This window comes from Hippopotamus amphibius, chromosome 5, assembly GCF_030028045.1.
Source record: "Hippopotamus amphibius kiboko isolate mHipAmp2 chromosome 5, mHipAmp2.hap2, whole genome shotgun sequence".
NCBI lineage: Eukaryota > Metazoa > Chordata > Mammalia > Artiodactyla > Hippopotamidae > Hippopotamus > Hippopotamus amphibius.
In genome coordinates, this window is record NC_080190.1 from 16,125,378 (window position 1) to 16,146,339 (window position 20,962).

The 20,962-nt window shown below is 40.0% G+C and overlaps 2 protein-coding genes across 3 annotated transcripts in view; one reads left to right on the plus strand and one right to left on the minus strand.

The window, feature by feature from the left end:
* The window catches only part of ATRNL1 (attractin like 1), a 734,504-nt gene that overhangs the window by 62,905 nt on the left and 650,637 nt on the right, over positions 1 to 20,962 (minus strand). The gene's annotated exons all lie outside the window — the stretch shown is intronic.
* On the plus strand, positions 11,976 to 12,692 carry LOC130853817 (GTP-binding nuclear protein Ran-like). The gene has a single exon (XM_057736178.1). The coding sequence runs from the start codon at positions 12,045 to 12,047 to the stop codon at positions 12,690 to 12,692; it is 648 nt and encodes a 215-aa protein (XP_057592161.1). The 5' UTR covers positions 11,976 to 12,044.

The window sequence follows — 20,962 nt, forward strand, 5'->3', positions numbered from 1 at the left end:
GCAGGTAAACCTAGTGCACCTGGAAAAAAATAATGTGAAATAACAAGAAACGACTATTTTCAAAAGATGATCTGAGAAGAAAATCCTATTTTATAGGCACGGTGAGCCACATAAAGGCCCTTTATACAGCCCCATTATTGCAAATCTTAGCAAAGATACAATGAAAATAGGTGATGAATGAGAGTGGTAGAGAAAGATTCATACTACCAAGTGCTCAATCAAATGTCATTGTGTTCAATAAATAGCTTTAAAAATTAATCACATTAGAGCTTGTGAAAAAAATGGAATCCTTCAACTTCTCAGTCTGTGCTAATAGGTTCTGCATTCTGAACATCACACAGGCCACTCCTTGCAGTGTGGGTTCACGGCGACCACCCACAGCGATGTGGGTGCAGAGACAGTGATGAAAGGGCTCCCGAGGGCTTCTCTGGCTTTCCTGTGATGAGCACTTTCACGATTTAGTGTTTTGACTGTACATAAAACTAAACATAAAGCCAAGGCTAGTCTGACTTATGCAAAAGTAGATGGGTATATATATCAAAGCAAAAAAGGACACGGCACTTCGTGGCCATTGTCTCAGCTGGAAACCTCCCTCCCCCATCCCCCACAAGAAACACATTACCCAAAACAACATTGACCAACTGTGGGAATATCACCTTGACTTTAGAATACATAACTCAGTTAAATATAGATACTTACATTTTTTGGAATTTGCCTACAGTCTTGGCAAAATTCTACAAGTGATCCCTCCGAGTCTATTACCCAACTTAGGTTATGGGGATTGCAATATGTAGATTAATTACACTACTTGTATGTACTCGTTCTCAAGGTTGATAAATATTCAGATGCGTAACAAACCCTTCAGTGTGGTATCATGGCTAAATACACGGGTTTTAGAGTCAGGCAGATCTGAGCCCACATCCCGAAGCAGCTAATTGTGAGCTGTGTGGTCTAGAATAAGACACATAAACTCTGAGATAAGATGACTATATTGCAGAATTGTTCAAAGGATGACTGTATGGAAGTACTTATAGATCGCCTTGCACACTGTCCAGCACATAAACATTACAGGCACACCCTGTCCTTGCTTTATTGTGCTTCACTTTATTGTACTTTGCAGGCACTGTGTGTTTTTATAATTAAAAATTTGCGGCAACCCTGCACTGTCATATGATAATTAGCATTTCTTAGCAATAAAGTATTCTTTAATTGAAGTATGCACATTGTGTTTTTGGACATATGCTATTGCACACTTAACAGACTATAGTATGGTGTGAAAATAACTTTCACGTGCACTGGGAAATCAAAACATTTATGTAACTTGCTTTATTGATATATACACCTTGTTGCATGGTCTAGACTGAACCTGCAATATCTCTGAGGTATGCCTGTGCTGTGATAATTTGCATTAATATCATCACAGTATAGGAAGCCATAATTACAACAGAACCTGACTTTTCTGAGGGGAGGGGGGCTCAGGCTGTTGACCACGTCACCCGGCATTACCCAAATGTGCGTCAGTACAGGAAACAGCAGTGGGTTACGAAAGAAATGTCTGCTGGTCTTGCTTTGTATCTGCCTCTCTGTTTCTTTCTGGCTTCGTCTCCCTCTCAGTTTTTATCTTCTGAAATATTCAATTATTCTTTGAACCAGTAATTTGTATTAATTGCTAAACATGTGAAAGGTCAAATACTTCAGTGTTCTTGTAAAGGTGACTCAGACTTTGACCTTGTCTTCTTTCAGGAGTTTATGGCTTGGTAGAGATCACTAATTTTCATTTGTAACTGGTTCTGTGCGCATTTCTACGTATTTGGGAAGACTATATTTCATTGTTCCATCCATTTAGGAGGGGTTGGATTATTAATTTTGTAGAAATGACATGCCACTTCTGGGCTAGGACATTTAAGAGACTGTGAGGCATCTCCACGCCCTGTGACACCCTTGGAAGCCACACGCTAGGAAGACAGCGTGACAAGATGAAAGGAACATAGCCACTGAGTCACTGGATGGAGGACTGCTTCACTCAGCCCATTGGACTGGGTGTGATAAAAATTAAACTTTTGTTTATCTTTTTAGCAACTAGGGGTTACTTACACCAATTAAAACACAGAGGGAAAATATTAGAAAGTAATTGCTGTAGAAGGTAATAAGTACCATATAAGAGGTTTTGAAGAGGACTTCAGCTGGGAAGAATACACAAAGGAGCTCAATCTTGAAAGACAGGTATTATTTGGTATCTGACAATGGGGGGAGAAAGGAATTCCACATGGAAGAAGTATTCAGTGAACAAAGGCAGAGAGGTAAGAACCTGTAGGACTTTGCCTATTATCTGCCAGGCCCTGAGCTAGGTTACAATAGTGAGAAAAATCATGTGTGGTCCCTGCCTTAATGGAGCTTACAGTCTCATGGGGAAGTTAAATACTAACCAAAGAACCACCAAAAATATTAACAAAGAAAAAATGAATGTTGAGTTACAACTGTGATAAGCATCCAGGAGAATAAATGGAGTGGATGAGATCACAGAATAAGATGAATGGATGTAATTACAGAGGCCAGAGAAGGTTCTCTAAGGAAGAAATGGTTGAGCTAAGGTCTACGGGAGAACAGGAATTTACTAGATAAGCTGTCATGGTAGTAAGAGAGCAAAGTGTGAGATGACTGAAACCTTAGTACAGGGGTCCCCACCCCCCGGGCAGCACAGCAGGATGTGAGCTGTGAGTGAGTGAGCAAACTTCATCTGCCGTTCCTCATTGCTCCCATTACCGCCTGAATCCCACCCCCCCATCCCTCGTCCGTGGGAAAACTGTCTTCCACAAAACCGGTCCCTGGTGCCAAAAAGGTTGGGGACCATTGCCTTAGAGGACACGGTGTGGAACAAGACCGGAGAGGCAGGCAGGAGGCAGGTCTCCCACGACCACATTACAGATTTTCATCTTTCTCATGAGAGCAACGGAAGGTCATTAAGATGTTCTAAGCAAGGTAGTGATAGGATCTAAATGTGTATCCAGAAAGTTATTCTTTTCCACAATTTATCATGGAAAATAAAAATAAATTGGAGTGGGTAAGAATTGAAGCAGGGGATCCAGTTGGGAAGATACTGCAAGATGTCCAGGTAATAGACAATGGAAGCTCAGACAAGGATGGTGGTAGTGGAGAGGGCGATGCACAGAACAGGAAGGATGTAAGAGATCGTGAACTTGGTGATAAATTATATATGGGGGATAAAAGAGAGCCAGGTTTCCATTTGCAGGGCAGACTGGATGGCTCTGCCACTCACTGAGATAAGGTAAACTGGAAAAGGAACTAACCATGGTGAAAAAATATATAAGTTCTACTTTGAACATGTTGAGCTTGAGGTCCCTTTGAGAGACAAGGAGAAATGCTAGGGAAGCAGTTCTACCCCTGGGTCTGGTTCTTAGACGAGTGCATCTCAACTTGAATATGCCCATGAATCACCTGGGGATCTTGTTAAAACGCACATTCTGACTCAGCAGGCTTGGGCTGGGTTCATGATTCTGCATTTTTAACACGCTCACTAGTGATGCCAGTGCTGCTGGTCTACAGACCTAAGTCGCAAGGGTTTGGAGGACAAGTCTCCTTGGAGCTAAAATTATGAGAAACTGTAATGAAAGCCTTGGGTGTGGGTGGGAGGAATGTTTTAGAGGGAGTACAATGTGGTAAGAGCTGATCGTCTAGAATTAAGCCATAAGTAGCACTCACTTTGAATGTGGCTGGATAGAGACATATAAACCTGCAAGAAAGCAGAAAAGGGACAGATAGGAAGATAGGAGGAAAACCAGGGGAACAGTGTATAAGTGAAGTCAAGGCAGGGGAGTATTTTAAGAGACAGGGAACAGGACTGTTTTGGTGTATGAAGGGGTCAGCATGTAGGCTGGAGTGGAAATGAGGAGATGGAGGCAGTGCACATGGAAAATTCTTCAAAGAAGTTTGATGTGAAGAAGATTGGAGAGATGAAGTAGTAGTGGGGGGCAATTGTGGGGTTCTGCACTTTTTGTTCTTATTGATAAATCCTTAAGCAAATTCCCTAATCTCTGAGTTTCAGTTTAATCATTGCTTAGCTGTGAACCCTTTCCTGACTTCCACGCAGACTGAGGCGCTCTTTCTCTTATGCTGCCACAGCACACAGTGCAACCCTCCATCACGTACGGATCATACTTCATAGCAGCGGCTTTCAAAGTATGGTCTCCAGACCCTTAGTGGTCCTTGAGGCACTTTTAGGAGGGTCATGAGGTCAAAACCATTCTCATGATACAAAGACATCATTCACCAAAATCATATCAAGACATTATTTGCCTTTTTCATTGTGTAGATATTTATACTGATGGTGCAAGTGATATGTTGGATAAAATTGCTAGAGCTTTAGTGTGAATTAAGGCAATGGCACCAAACTGCAGGAGCAGACAGGTATTCTTCATCTGCTACATACTCAAGGCAAAAAAAAAAAAAGTAATACCAATTACACATGAAGCACTTTCACTGCATACCAAAGTATGATGGTTGTCTCAAGGAAAGCACTTATTGTGATTGTTTGAATTGCCAGCTGAACTAGCTGCATTTTTTTTTTCTTTTACAGGACACCATTTCTTTCTTAAATGAATGACTGACAAATTGTGGTTATTCAGACTTGGGTATATGGAAGACATTTTCTCAAAAATGAACAAAGTAAGCCTGTCATTTCAAGGAAACAACTAACAGTATATGTGGCCAATGATAAAATATAAGCTTTAAAGTGCAAATAAGAATCATGGCATTTAAAAAATTTATTCATTTTCTAATACAGTAAATATCAATAGACATAGCTCATCCCCCTAACAGCTATTTGGGGTCCACAATGATTTCTAAAAGTGAAAATAAACATTTGAGAATTACTGTCTTATGCCATCATCCCTCTGTGAGTCGGTGGGCTCCGGCACAGAGACTGAGTCCTTCCGTCTTTGAAGGCCCAATGAAAGCATGATGCCTGTGCATGGTAGACACTCAATAAATATTTGCAAACTGAAGTGAGTGAACTACTGCAGAAAATATTAAAAATGAAGGTGAAGCTAAAGGAAGAAAAAGTAACTTGAAGAATCTGCATTCAGATTTGACAAAAACATCAAAAGCCTTAGAATGTTTACAACATTTGACAGTAATTTTATGTCTAGGAAATTTCCCCAAGGAAATAATTTATTCTAAGAATATGCATAAAGATGTAGCTATGAGAACAGCACAACCCAAATTGAGAAAATGTATAGATCCACTTTAAAAGAAAACTTCTTTCAGATCCCTCAATGTTAACCTAAATTATTTACCGTGTCACTTAAATGTGTGAAAATATGAAATGACATGGTAACTCTTCGTGATTACAGTTTTTATACAACCCAAACAAATCTAAAACAAATCTACAATTTAAATACAATATTTACAAACAAATATAATTTCAAATCAACAGCATTAATTTAGGGTGACTGATGATACTCATTTGAACCTTGATTACTGTTTGCTATGTGAATATGATATCAACTTCCTGGGTTTTTTTTTTTTTTTTTTTGTATTTGTGCTAGTGCCATGTGATGACTCAGTCCTGCCACCACTTTTCTTTATTTTAACTTCCATCTGTTCTGCACACTCTGAAGTTTTTGGCTTCGTTTGGTGGTACCAAGTATATGAGCATTTGCTTAAGTCAGCCTCTGCCCTTACTCGTTAGTCCATGACAATGAAAATGACACACCAGGGTTCCAGTACACTGTGAATACAGAGGCAAACTCAGGCACTGGAATTGTCACAAGGTAATTATTTAGAATGGAGAACCTAGAAAATGCTTTCATGCAAACATAATATTTAAAACTTCTCTTAGAGAATTTTCACACAGTGAAGAGCAAAACAATAATGATTAATGGTGAAAAACTGGAAATAACTTAAATGTCCATTAAAATGGTTAAATAATTTCAGGACTACCAGTATTACAGAATATTACAGGATCATGGGGAATACGATGAGAAATAAGACTTCATTAGAAGGTTGGTAATACACTGCTTTAAAAAAGCAGGTTGCAATGTTTTGTATATATGTATACACACATATATATATGTATACACACATACATACAGAGAGAGAAAGACTGATTCACTTAGAAGAGAGACTGAAACTCTCCAGCAACTGGTGCTGGGAAAGTGGGAGAGCTGCATGTAAATCAATGAAGTTAGAACACACCCTTATACCATACACAAAAATAAACTCCAAATGGCTTAAAAACTGAAATATAAGACACGACACCATAAAACTCCTAGAAGAGAACATAGGCAAAAGATTCTCTGACATAAATCTTACCAATGTTTTCTTAGGTCAATTTCCCAAGGCCATAGAAACAAAAGCAAAAATAAACAAATGGGATCTAATCAAATGTACAAGCTTTTGTACAGCAAAGGTTACCATAAACAAAATGAAAAGACAATCTACAGGCTGGGAGAAGATATTTGCAAATGATGTGACTAACAGGGGTTAATTTCCAAAATATACAAACAGCCCATATAACTTAATAACAAAAAAACAAACTTAAAACAAAAATGGGCATAAGGCCTAAATAGACATTTCTCAAAAAAAGACATAAAGATGGCCAACAGGCAAATTAAAAGATGGTCAACATTGTTATTTATTAGAGAAATGCAAATCAAAACTACAATGAGGTACCACTGCACACCAGTCAGAACGGTCATCATTAAAAAGTCTACAAATAATAAATGCTAGAGAGGGTGTGGAGAAAAGGAAACCCTCCTAGATTGTTGGTGGGAATGTAAATTGGTGCAGCCACTATGGAAAACAGTATGGAGGTTCCTCAAAACACTAAAATAGAGTTGCTGTATAATCCAGCAATTCCACTCCTGGGCATATATCTAGAGGAAAACATAATTAAAAAAGATACATGCACCCCTATGTTCACAGCAGCACTATTCACAACAGTCAAGACATGGAAACAACCTAAATGTCCATTAACAAATAAATGGATAAAGAAGATGTGGTACATATATACAATGGAATACCACTCAGTCACGAAAAAGAATAAAACAATGCCATTTGCAATAACATGGATGGACCTAAAGATTATCACACTAAGTGAAGTAAGTCAGAAAGAGAAAGACAAATACCATATGATATCACTTACATGTGGAATCTAAAACATAACACAAAAGGACTTATTTACAAAACAGAAAGATTCACAGACAGAGAACAGACTTGTGGTTGCCAAGGGAGAGGAGGGGGTAGGGGAGGGATGGATTGGGAATTTAAGATTAGCAGATACAAACTATTACATATAGAATGAATAAACAACAAGGTCCTACTGCATAGCACAGGGAATCATATTCAATGTCCTGGATGAACCATAATGGAAAAGAATATGAAAAATTATATATACACACACACACATATATATATAACTGAATCGCTTTGCTGTAGAGCAGAAATTAACACAACACTGTAAATTAACTATACTTCAATAAAACAAATCTTAAAAAAAGAGAAAAGAGACTGAAAGCATATAAAACAAAAAGTTAACAGAATATGGTATTAGAAGTGATTTGTATTTTCTGTGTGTTTTTCAATATTTTACAAACTTTTTACAAAGAATACATATTAGCATTATAATCAGATAAAAATGTTATTTTTGAAAAGAATTCTTACACAAAGCATCTGACACAAAACTATTAGCCTTAATAGCTTAGAGACAGGCCATATTTAGTAAGACAACTTCTAACTACTTGGGTTTTGATGTACACCCAGAAAGAACAGTGAGAATTGCTTGGTGCAACTCATCCCTCATGGTGAGATGAACCACAGTGGACATCTTCCTGACAGTGGGGCAGTATTATCATCTTCCGACCTCCAAGGAGCTAACTGTTATTACTATTAATTCTTGACAAGCTATACAATCTCCCTGAGAACAATGGAATTTACAATGAGATGTGATTCTTTGAAACTGTTTATTTTTTATTTTTTTTTAGATAAGGCACACATTTTACATAAGTACTCTCTACTTATACAGTCACTATTCATCATTTAATTATATAGTTAATGCCATGGATTACAATAGCAAGTGCACAAAGATGTAATTATGGGATAAGTACCTGGTAATTTCTATTCTCTAAAGTGAAGATTGAATGTTAATTAGCTTTAAGCATATTACAGTAGGTGCAATTACCAGGTAATCTTTGGGAATGTGTACTTTTTGGGTCAGCATTTATTAAGGAAATCCCATGTAGTTGCTATGGAATGTCATATAAAGCTGCAGACCTTTGTGTATTGATAAAAAGAAAATAATTAGAGAAGTTAATTCCACTGCCACCTTATTGGTATTACTATAGTCCCATTGCTTCCTTGTAATTCTGTCCCTCTAAATGCTCAATTATTCAATGTTCCCAGCTACCTGGGAAATTTGGAAAAGCTGTACATGTGATGCATATCTAAGTACAAAATGCCTAAAGAAGCCAAGTCCATCAAATAGAACCTCTCCTCAGCAGTTTTTGCATTTAAATATGAAACTGTAATGAAGTGTCCAGGTGGCAAAATTTTTTGCTCCAGCAGCTGCAGCACCGACTCAGGAATTCAAAAGCAGAAGCCCAACAGATAAACGATTCCCCATAATATTATTTCTGTAACATGCAATTTGTCCTCAATGATAATTAGATATTTAGAGAAAGACATAATTAGGAAGAAGTGGCTTAATGCTTTTTGTTTGTTGTTGTTGTTTGCTGAGAATCTCCTTACAGCCAAGGGGTCCACTCTGGGAGTAATATGATTCTGGTATTGGAGTTTGCAGTAGCTGGCTATGTTGAGAAATGGCTTAAACATTCTGCATGGTGAAATAAAACTGTCCTAAATCCAAACCTTTCTATAGTTAATTGGTGTGTCATATCTCCCATCCTAGAAAATAGGCCAGAATTCTGTTTATAAGTGCTTTATAAGCATGGATTACCAAAAGAAACATTGAACCAGATGTAAAGAGAAATGAGATAAGATACAATTTCAAATCTGTTTTGGAATGATGATGGCTAAAACAGCCATGCAAAGGTAAGGTCCAGATAGAAACTGCTATTTTCTTTTGCTTTGTTATGACAGCTGGTTCCTTTTTGCCTCAGCTCAGGTACTGCTGCTACCAGAGTCCCTATCTAAATGCACAGTTTTCCCTGGAATTTTATTTACAGAATCAACCACCAGGTTTCTTCTTATGAGCAGAGTGGACATCAAGCTACTGAAAAATGTCATTCCCCCATGTCAACCTCAAATGTCTCACCACAGGCTGAAAGTAAAGAGTACAAAAAGACTGGATCTGCGTTCAGATCCAGGCAACTTCTGAACGGGTCAGAAGACTCCCTCTGCTCTCTCCTCTCCAAAGGTAACTACTAAACTGACTCTTAACACCATTGATAAATTGTCATTAAAAAAAAAAAACCCTCTGTATAAATGGAATCATATAGTACATACTTTTTCGTGGCTGGCTTCTTTTGGTCAACCTCATGTGAGATGCACCTGCATTGTTGCATGTAGCCACAGTTTATTGCATTGTTACACACTATTTCTGTGTAGGAGTATCCTACACTTTAGACACCCATTCTACTGCTGACGGCTGTTCGGCTTGTTTCCAACTTTTAGCTATTCAGTTATGCTGCTATGAACATTCCTGTTCAAGTCCTTTTTTATACATATCTACCCATTTCTGTTGGGCTTATACCTAAAGACACAATTGCCCTGCTGGCTCCTAACAGCTGTAACTCGCTGACTCATAACAGAGTTTTGTTGAGGAATGGGTCTGAGATGGAGTGAGAAGTATGGAAAGAAATGACATCTACTTTCCCACTGGGGCTTGTGGACTGGATGTGAGTTCCCTGTGGAGGAGGGATAAAGAGGTGCCTACAGGTTGGGATGGTTATGAAGAGAGGTATCCAAGAGCCAGATGCTTCACTCCACTATCCTGTGCAAACGTGAACCACGAAAGTAGAAAGCAGGAGTTTGGGATTATAAAGAGGCTGCAGCCTTGGGCAGCTACTGGCATCTGTTCCCGATAGGCCAAGGGAGTGGAGGCATCTAAAGGCTTTGTGCGCAGAGGACATGGATAAGGGACAGCTGGAGCCAGAGGGTTCAAACACAGCTGAAGTCACATGGCAACGGTGATCCATTTCTTTGGAGACTTCCAGAAATAACCAGCAGACCATTTAGGAGGCAAGGAGCACTAAAGGCTAGTGATTAGCAAGAGTTGAGTTATCTGCAGACATCCAGTTAACTATAAAACCGGCCAACATACAAAACGGTTAATGCTACAGTATGAGGAGCAAATACCCAAGAGCTAGTAACGAATAGATGCCATCCCACTCCCCCTCCTGCTTTTCACTCCTCAACTCTGACCCCTTCCTTCCCAAACGTTCCGTCTACCCCTCCGTTACAAAACCACAGAGAACAGTTTTAGCATTGCCTCGAAAGAGCCTGGAAGGCTTCACAGAGGAGACAATGATGTGCCACCCCAGGGAGTGACAGGATTTTCCCAGGTGACAAAATACCTTTATAGGCTGAAGGGATATCATGGGTAAAGGAATGGACCTATGAACATACATGGCATCGTCAGGAAACCATGAATAGTTCAGTACGATTAGAAAGCAGAAGGTGGGTGTCAGAGCCTGAGTGGTGCTTTTAAGGCCACTTACTTAGGCAGTTCAGTAAAAATTGCCGGAGCAGCGCTGGGTGGGGTGAACCTGGCTGCTCGTTTTCCCCTGACACTCACCACACATCCAGTGGTCTGGGCACCCTGCGGGCAACACAGTGTATGTGCTTACTTGCCAGGCTCTCAGTTTCTAGTCAAGGCCTTTTGTGGCTCAGGTTCCTCACCCCCAAATCCCTTCCCCAGAGACAATACCTGCGTGTGAAGGCTGATCGCTGAGCCTGCAGCGTCCCCCAGTGACCCTCTGTGCCCAGCACCTTGGTTGTGCTGGTCTCAGTCTGGCAGTGCTGGAGATGAGGCCTGAGTGCTAGAAAATCGAACTGGAAAGTATAAACGAGGGCCACCATGCTGAGGAGTTTGAATTTCCCACGTCAGAAATGGCTTGCCCTCAGTGATCTTAGAACAGTCTGAGTGTGTCTGAGGTCTTTACCTGTAGCCCCTGTCTGGGTGGAAGATGGGCTGGGGAGGTGAGAGTGAGGTCGGGAAGCCATTTAGGGGCCCTGGAGCAATGGGAGAGCACAGTGCAATGCGATGCAAAAGTGCATGGGATCTGGAGTCATGCAGGCTCATTTGGGGTCAATATACTTAAATGATGAGTTTCTGCATTTATCAAATGGACATAGTGGGTGAGAAAGATAACCTATTGTGAGTAAAAAAGATATGCAGGTCCTAGCTTTTCGAACTACAGAAATAGTCTTTCAGAAATCTGAGCTGGGATCAGCACCAGTGCTCCACTGCATGGAGAGCTCCATGGAGGAGTCAAAAATGATTTTAACATTTTGGTTAGACAAGCAAGAGAGAATACAGGGAAGTAAGCAGTTGTGGGAGAAAGCCCTTGGGTTCAGTTGTGGCCTCGGTGTGTCTGAGTTGCCCTTACATTACTGTCCAGGCAGAAACAGAAGCAGTCCTCAGGGGTGCTCTGAGTGGCTGTGCGAGCTCACCACTGTGCAAGAATGCCTGAGGAGGGGGTGAGCGTGGCCTGATGTGCAGCTCTCACTCTGGGGGCCATTCCGCGAATGCTGGGGTGGAACTGCCTTTACTCAAAAGCAATACATGACCTAGTGGTGGTCCTGGCAATACAAGATGCCCATCTATGACCAGGAAGTGAGCAGGGGGGGTGGGGAGGGGCAGCTTGGCCCCCAGAGGAGTACTTAGAGATGGGAAAGCACCCACTCACACCAGCCAGCCATTGCCCCAAGCACAAAACGGAGGAAGCCCTTGGTAGATGCAGCCCCCTGCCCCTGAAAAGACAGGTCAGGATTTTGAATTGCGCTTCCGCCATCTTTCCAGCCCTCAGTCAGACTGGCGCGGAGACCCTTCTGGAAGTAACATCACGATGGCTGCCCAACGAGAACCCCAAGTTCAGTTCAAACTTGTATTGGTCGGTGATGGTGGTACTGGAAAAACTATGTTTGTAAAGCGTCATCTGACTGGTGAAATTGAGAAGTATGTAGCTACCTTGGGTGTTGAGGTCCACCCCCTCGTGTTCCATACCAACAGAGGACCTATTAAGTTCAATGTGTGGGATAGAGCTGGTCAGGAGAAGTTTGGTGGACTGAGAGATGGCTATTACATCCAAGCTCAGTGTGCCATTATAATGTTTGATGTCACATCGAGAGTTACTTACAAGAATGTGCCCAACTGGCATAGAGATCTGGTACGAGTGTGTGAGAACATCCCCATCGTGTTGTGTGGCAACAAAGTGGATATTAAGGACAGAAAGGTTAAGGCAAAGTCAGTTGTCTTCCACCGAAAGAAGAATCTTCAGTACTATGACATTTCTGCCAAAACTAACTACAATTTTGAAAAGCCCTTCCTCTGGCTTGCTAGAAAACTGATCGGAGACCCTAACCTGGAGTTGGTCGCCGTGCCTGCTCTCGCCCCGCCAGAGGTGGTCATGGACCCAGCCTCGGCAGCACAGTACGAGCACGATCTAGAGGCTGCTCAGACAACTGCCCTCCCGGATGAAGATGATGACCTGTGAGAAAGCAAAGCTGGAGCCCAGCGTCAGATGTCTAGTTTTATAGGCAACTGTCCTGTGATGTCAGTGGTGCAGCGTGTTTGCCACTTTGTTATATAGCTGAGCAGAACATGGGCTTAATCTCTGGGATGCTGAAGGAGATGAATGGGCTTCGGAGTGAATGTGGCAGTTAAAAAAAAAAAAAAACCTTCATTTTTTGGACCTGCATATTTAGGTGTTTTGGAACCCAGTTGTTTCCTCCTTGAGTTTCAAATAGAAGCCTGCTGCGGTCACATCACAACGTTCAGTTTGTTACTGTCATTCCCATTCCTTTTCGTTTAGAATCAGAATAAAGTTGTATTTCAAATATCTAAGCAAGCGAACTCATCCCTTGTTTAAAGGAGCAATTTAAAACCACTAATGGAGAATTGTGCCACGTTAATATTTGAATTGCCTTTGCTCTTACCACTTAATTTGAAGTCTATTAGGTTAAAATCTTTAATTTTCTGTACATTTGAATCATTTCAGACAAATGAAATGACAGGTCAACAGTATCGTATTTGGGAAGTTAAGAGGTATAAATACTGTCAGTGCAGTTAGGCTAAAATAATGTCTACCCCCCCTGCCTTTTGGCCTACGCAGTGTCACCTAGGGAAGAACTTGTTTGAGATTTATGTGACCTGTCAGAATAAAAGTGGTACCTGTTTTAGACGTTCCTAATAGAGATTTTAAGAATTATAATTGCTTTTGTGGCAGAAGTGACGATGTTCTTATGTAGAGCTTTTCAAAGTGTGAGGAAACCATACAAACAGTTGCAGGAACTTGAGGGATGTCTCATCTGTTAAAAATGAACATAAAGTGTGCATTTATTTGCTTTTTGTTTTAATGTTACATGCTTAATGTAAAGTTGGTATTCTAGAAGATGTTCCACGTTTATCTGCTGTTGTCAAGTACTCCCAAGCTTTAAAGATTAAGGATTTCATTGGACACATGACAGCTTTGATGATTTTTCTGCCCCCAAAGAAGTTTTTGTGGGCGGTGCAAGGACACAGGATGCTGCAACAGAGAAGTAGAGCTTAGGCTGGCTTCTCAGTGATGTGAAACAGACTGCCAAACTTTCAGCAGATTAACCATGGACCTTTGTATGGTTTCCACGTGTAAACATGAATTGAGTCCCTCTTGCCTGAGTTTGATCCTATTGACACTGTACTGTAGCAGTTAGAAATCAAAATTAGAGCTATTTTGCTCATGTAAGTACCACTGTACTATAGTTCAGTTCACCAAAGCTCTTTCGATGTCCAGTTATCCTTAAGTGATTACTTTCCTACCTAAAAAGGTAGGGAAGGGTCACTTAACTATATGGAAAGATGAAATTCAAAGAGTAAAATTGGGTAATTTGTTAAAATATTGAATAAATATGAATAGATTCACTTAACAGGTTTGAATTGCTGTATATGCTGTGCTATATATTTAGAACCAGATCTTAACAGATGGGAAGTTTCTTCCCATGATCCGGATGAGACCTTTCACATGACTTACATGAAGGGTATGTGCTTGTAACTTTATGTAGAATGCGAGTATGACAAATATTCTGAATCTTAAATGTAAGAGTTAAATTTTGGAAGCTACCTGGAGGTGGCAGAGAATTTACATCACTCGTTGGAAGAAAAAATTGCAAAATATATTGCTTCTACCTTGCTTGGATTTTCTGGAAAAAAAAAAAAAAAAAAAGACAGGTCAGGCTCTGAGGACATGAGTACCAGTGCAGCTCCACAAACACACGGGTACAGCTGTATCTCTGAGTAACTTTCACTCTAGGGGGATCATGTGATTCAGAGGTTTAGGATATGTGGGAAGGGGCCTCACAACTCCCCACCCAGAGCTTCATTTGGCTTCTCAAGGGGAAAAAACCTTTATCTTGGGATTCACTGCCTCCCCCCAGCTCTTCTAAGGCAGTCCTTTCACCCTCATCCACTATGTACATAGTAAACACTTAGGAGCACAAAGGGTTTCACTACACTGAAGTCCATGAAAGAGTCAGGACGAAAATTCAGTCCTAATTACGCAAATGGCGGGGATGCCGATGGTCTAGATGTTTTACAACATTAATTACATTCTTCTAGGTCCTTCCAGTTCCCCTCCTTTTCTAATTATCACAGGTCTTCTCTAGCCAGAGCCCGGGATTTCCTCCCTTTTCTCCTAAGTCCACCCTCCCCTACGTCCCGGCTCAGGTTGAATCCACTGTCTCAGATCCCTAGGTCCTTCAAAAAGTGAGCTTTTCAGTGTGAGCTACAGATCTGCCTCCTGGGCTGGCAGTCTAGGGAAAGCACTCTACTTTGAGCAAGGTGATTTTATCCTGAAATAATTCTGGTCCAGCATATGAGATGCTTCATGTCGGAGGCAATCATTGCCTCATTTCCAGGTACTTTTTGGCATCAGCTTTGCTGTGTCGGCTTTTACCAGCTGGTGAGTTTTGATTTCTAGCTTCTGAATTCAGCTTTTACTGCTCCATAGTGACTCCAGGCTCCTTCATAGTATTATTTCATCTAGTTTCCATCCATCATCCATGGCTTCATCTTGCCTTTGATTTACGGGTACCCATGAGTGAGTGCAACCTCAGTTTCTGGCTGAAAATGCTTTCCCCGCAGCCATAATTTGAATTTCCTTGCAGCTACGTGAACCACAATTTGACAGGAATCTCTCCTTAGTTCTTAAAAAAAAAAACAAACTCGTGGTGATTATTGTTAATTTATAATGTATCCACTATCTCTTCCTTAAAAAGAATGTAAAGCAGCTAAGTGACTATTATTTTTTATCTTCAGTCTTAATCATCAAAGTCAGGGTCTTCCCCAGTCAACCTTTTTCTTGATTCCTTTCAAAGTTCCTGGTTTCTTTCCTCACAATTTGCTTTACCCTATTAAACAGCTTCACTGAGTTCACACCCTCGTTTTGGCTTATAAAGAAATCTGCCCTCTGCCTACATACCCGGCAGAGGGCTTTCCTAGCCTGTGGCTGCATAGCGTTGCGCTGCAAGCACTGACTGGACAGCTAGACTGCGTGGGTTCAAATCCCAAACTGTCACTTGTTAGTTGTGTGATCCTGGGCGAGGTGTTTTACATTGGCTTTCCTATCAACAACATCTCAGTAGTAAGCATGTTTACCCGTGAGGCGTTTGCAATGTTTCAGCGAGCATATGAATGAATACACGCACATGTACCATTTTAATAGCCTCTGGCATAGAATATGCAACATTTATGTGATAGCCATTATGATTTTTCTCTTCTACTATTATTTTGCCTAAAATCCTACATTTTCACCTTTTCTCATTCCTCCCACTGGAATCGTCCAATCTTCAATTAAACAATTAATATCTGAGGGGTTAGGAGGTAGATTCTTCTACATATACAGACCATGTAGCTGACAGCCCAAGAAGCTTCTGGTACTACTCCGTATACACAATATTAGGGGCACTAGCATTAAATGGTAAGAGGATTAACAAAACATATATATTATACGGCAGAGAGCACAGAATCTTGAAACTATAGGATCATAATACAATGTCTAAGTCCAGACAGGCAGCTTTATTTCTAACCATGTGTACTGGCTACAAATCTGTTTTGCAGGCTACATTCTGAAAAGGAGTGATCTCTCTATGCACATTAATAGCAAATAAATGACTGCTATTCTGCCTAAAGTGAAGTACAATGCACGGAGCATCCTAGCTTCAATCAGATAGATGCCTTCGTCTCAATTTTGTTCTCATGCTTCTAAGAAAGCCGGAAAAGTATTCTATGGTAATAGCAGTTCAAAGCAGCTCTATTACAATATACCAGTTACTCATTTTAGTTTTCAATTGCTTATAAAGCAGAAAAGTTGTATGGTTCTTGGCTGGGATCCACAAGGCAGAAAATTTACTGTATTATGCTTCTAATTGTCTACTATTCCTTTTAAAGGGAAAACCACTGTAGATAAATTGTTTAGCTGAAATGCTAGAAATGTTTTAACAGAAAAAAATGTTTCCTTTCCTGGAACTGTCAGAACAGTTCTCTAATTAAAACATGGTAGGCTTATAGCTAAGAGAATATTCAGAGAGCAAGAGGTTAGAATTCAGTTTACCAATCACTTCAAAACACAAAATACATAAAGATATTTTAACGCTATTCTTGAATATGCACTATCCTAGCAATTAATTAACTATGCTTATCACTGTCAAATCTCTGTAATTATACAGTAATCATTCATTCATCAAATGTTAATTGAGCACACAGTGAATCCTATGTCTGAGTAAATTTACATACTAATCCCTTCACCCTCCCCGATCTGAAGATTTCATATCAGAGATCCTCAACAGTATGAAACACAATTAGAATTTGAGAAAAAGGTGGACTCAGGCAAGCTTCTGAGAAGCAAAGAAAATGTCAGTTATAAAGTTCATGCATTTTACTGTGTACGCAGATATCTTCGTGTTGTTACCCAAACAAACACAAACCAAATAGAATAGCAAAAGGATTGGTGGCACCTAAAGGAAGAGTATATTTGTCTGTGTGGCACTGAATTAAGCATGTTATAGGCATTATCTCTTTTGAATCTTACATTATTCCTCAGAGATAGGTAGTATGTCCCCCATTTCACAGAATAAAAAAACTAAAGGTACGAAAGGCTAAGTGTCTTTCCAGATAAAATATCTAGGAAGTGGTCCACATGCATCTGACTGCAAATCTAACATTCTGACCATTAAGCTACACTGCCTTTTCCATTTAGCTTGTGCCTATAGGTTCTGGGCAGGATAACATGGTAACCTCACAGGTAGTAGTTCGCCAACTTATATTTGCCTGTCCCATATTCACTTTGTCACCAAGATGCTCAGTATTTGGTTTCCTAATTTCCCTTTCAATGTCCCTAGGACTGAATGTTGCCTTAAACCTCGCTCTGGTCTTTAATGCTTGGTTTGACCCAGGGATTAAGCTCTCTGCACATGAACTCAAGTCTCTTGATGACTAGATCTCAGCCCCTTCAGCCTGCCAACGGCCAGCTCCCTGGCACCCTGCAAATCACTGGCTCCATGTGTGCCCTGTATCTCTTTTTTCTAGTCTTTGTCTGGTTAATTCCTGGTTATCCTTCAAAGTTTCCACTGCAGTGTCATTTACTCAAATCCAAACAAGGAACCCTTGCTATACTGTCTCATACCACTCTGTATTTTCCTTCTCTTCAATGACCACAATTTGTAATTAGATACACATTCATGTGATTATTTGTTTCACGCCTGCACATAAATGAAACAGTCTATGCAAAGCCCTTAGCATATAATAGGTACTCAACAGACATTAGGAATATTATTTCATTGAATGAATAAACTCTAGTTAGATCCTTGGATCTTAAACCTCATTCCATGTTCCTTTTGTCTCAGCCTCTGATACCTTGGTTTAGGGGGATTTGTTTTGGAGTCCCCTTCCTGGCTATTCTTAGGAAAATTGATCCTGAACCTTTTCTTCCATTTGTCCCTCAGGATGTCTAACCCCAAGGTACTTTCTGACTGGCTAGTCACTCTCCTCCTAAAAGTGGGTAATGACATTAAGTTTCAGTTGTCTCAATGTTTTATGTATGTAGATTACCTAATTTCTGATGATGTCTTGCTTACTAAGATCTTTAGGGTAATTCCGATACTGTAACAACTTTATTCAACTGGAAAAGAGCTCTTGAAACAACTTATACTGAGAACTTTGCTGTTAACATAGAAATATCTTTTTTTTATTGCACTCCTAGTATTTTCTTTTTTCTCTCTCTTTTTTAAGAACTTTTATTGAGATACAGTTAACATACAATAAACTGCATATATATAGAGTGTACAATTTGGTATCCCAATCTCCCAGTTCATTCCTCTCCAAACATAAAAATATCTTTAACGATACTTAAAACTTTTCTGTTAACATAAAAATATCTTTGACAAGTTCACATGTAGAGATACATAATGCCAAGATGCACAGAAGAATAAATTATATATTAATGAATTTAATTCAATTTTGTCACCAAATCCTATCAATTCCTCCCTTGCAATAACATTCAAATTCATTAGATACTCTCCTTTCCTATCACCATCGGGACGCTTACCTGCCAGGATTACTGTAATTTTTTCTTAAGTGGTCTTCCACTTCTACTCAATCTTGTACTATTGAGTTTGTGTACTACAGCAAAGCTAATTTTCTTAAAACCCTCTGTTTTTAGGTCGTTCCCTGCTCAACAATCCATACTGGTTCCCTGATTCCCACCAGATCAAGTTCAAGTGCATCTTGGGAGTGAGGACCTTCCAGCCATCTTCTAGCTGCCTTAGCAACTCCCCACTTACAAGTCACTCTGACTTCTGAGTCTTCTTTGCTCATGAGTCCCTTGGCTTAGGTTGACCTTTTCCTTCTAGACTGTCTGCCCACGTCCTGCCCATCACTTGAAAAATCTCAAGTTCTACTGACTCCATTTAACTTTTAATTCATTAGCCTGCCAGGGCTGCCGTGAGAAAAATATCATAGTGGCTTAACCAACAGAACATAGCTGTGGACACTGGAATCCAAGCTCAAGATGTTGGCAAGTTTAGTTTTTCCTGAGGCCTCTCCCCTTGGTTTGCAGATGGCTGCCTTCTCTCTGTATCTTCACACAGCCTTTTCTCTATGTGCACACACCCCTGGTGTCTCTTCCTTTTCTTATAGGGATGCCAGTCCAATAGAATTTGGGCCCCACACTATGACCTCATTTAACCTTAATTACCTTTTTTTTAAAAGGCCCTATCTCCAAATACAGTCACATTGTGGATTAGGGCAGCAATGTATGAATTTGGAGGAATATGGTTCAGTCCATAACATGCAGAAAGTGTTTTTTCTTCTCATTTTTATCTTTTATAGAAATGTTAAGTTTCACATATTTATTGTCTGCCTGAGCTTATAGTCTCCTTCAGAAAAGTAATTATCCAAATTTTCTTTTCTATTTCTAATGTTTATGCATTAATTAACATTAATTTCTTTCTTCAATAATGCCCAGTACTAGAGAAACAGATTCTCAAGAAACACCTATAAAGGTAAACAACACCTTTTCCAAAGTTAGAAATGGAGGGCAACCTAAAACAAGGCAGGGTCCTGACTCCAGTAGGTGATGCTATCTGCTTCAATGAGTACAGGTCAGTGTGAGAATGGAAACTTCAGCTGAGAGGTAGGGCAACGAGGGAGGTAATCTTCAAGCTGGAGGAACTCAGCCCAGCAAGTAGAAGGCACCTCTGGCCTTGCACTCTGCGTTCTAAGGAAGCTACAGGGTGTAGCCAAGATGTGGAGGCAGATGTCACTGACAGGCAGAAAAGGCAACAGATTTTCTCCAGCAGGCTGTCAGAGAGACAACAAGAGCAACCACCTCTGCCCCCAAATTAAGACGCATGGAGAGCTGTGCAAGAAATAAGGGGATGGGAAAGAAGAAAGAGTGGAGAGTGGTGGCCTTACTTCTGGGCATTACTGTGCTGTCTCATTTTGGTTCTACCAGACTTATCACCCCTAGCAATTCCCACTACATCTTCAGAGACTTGCTTTTAACCATTCCAGCAGTTATTTGTATCTAGGTTAATATCCTTACCTCATCAATTAATGGAATTACTTAAAACTTTCTTAAAGAATTCTCAATATATTTCCTCAAAAAAATTAAAAATAGAACTACTATATGATCCAGCAATTCCACTCCTGGGTACACAGCCACAGAAAATGAAAACACTAATTTAAAAAGATGTATGCACCCCAATGCTCATAGATGCATTTTTTATAATAGCTAAGATATGGAAGCATCTATCAATAGATGAATGGATAAAGAAGCTGAGGTACTTGTATACAATGGAATACTACTCAGCCATCAAAAGAGTGTAATTTTACCATTTGCAACAACATAGATGGACCTGGAGGGTACCATGCTTAGTGAAATAAATCAGAGAAAGAAAAATAGTGTATTTTATCACTTATATGTGGAATCTAAAAAATAAAACAAACTAATAACTATAACAAAACAGAAACAGACTCACAGATATAGAGACCAAACTAGTGGTTACCACTGGGGAGAGGGAAGAGGGGTGGAGGAAGACAGAGGTAGCGAATTAAGAGTCACAAACTACTATGTATAAAATAAATTAGGTACAAGGATATACTGTACAGCACAGGGAATATAGCCAATATTTTATAATAGCTTTAAATGTATATAATCTATAAAAATTTTGAATCACTCTGATGTACAGCTGAAACTAATGTAATATTGTAAATCAATTATACCTCAACTTA

Excerpts from the sequence above, each read along its gene's own strand:
- LOC130853817 (XM_057736178.1), top strand. The coding sequence starts at position 12,045 with ATGGCTGCCCAACGAGAACCCCAAGTTCAGTTCAAACTTGTATTGGTC.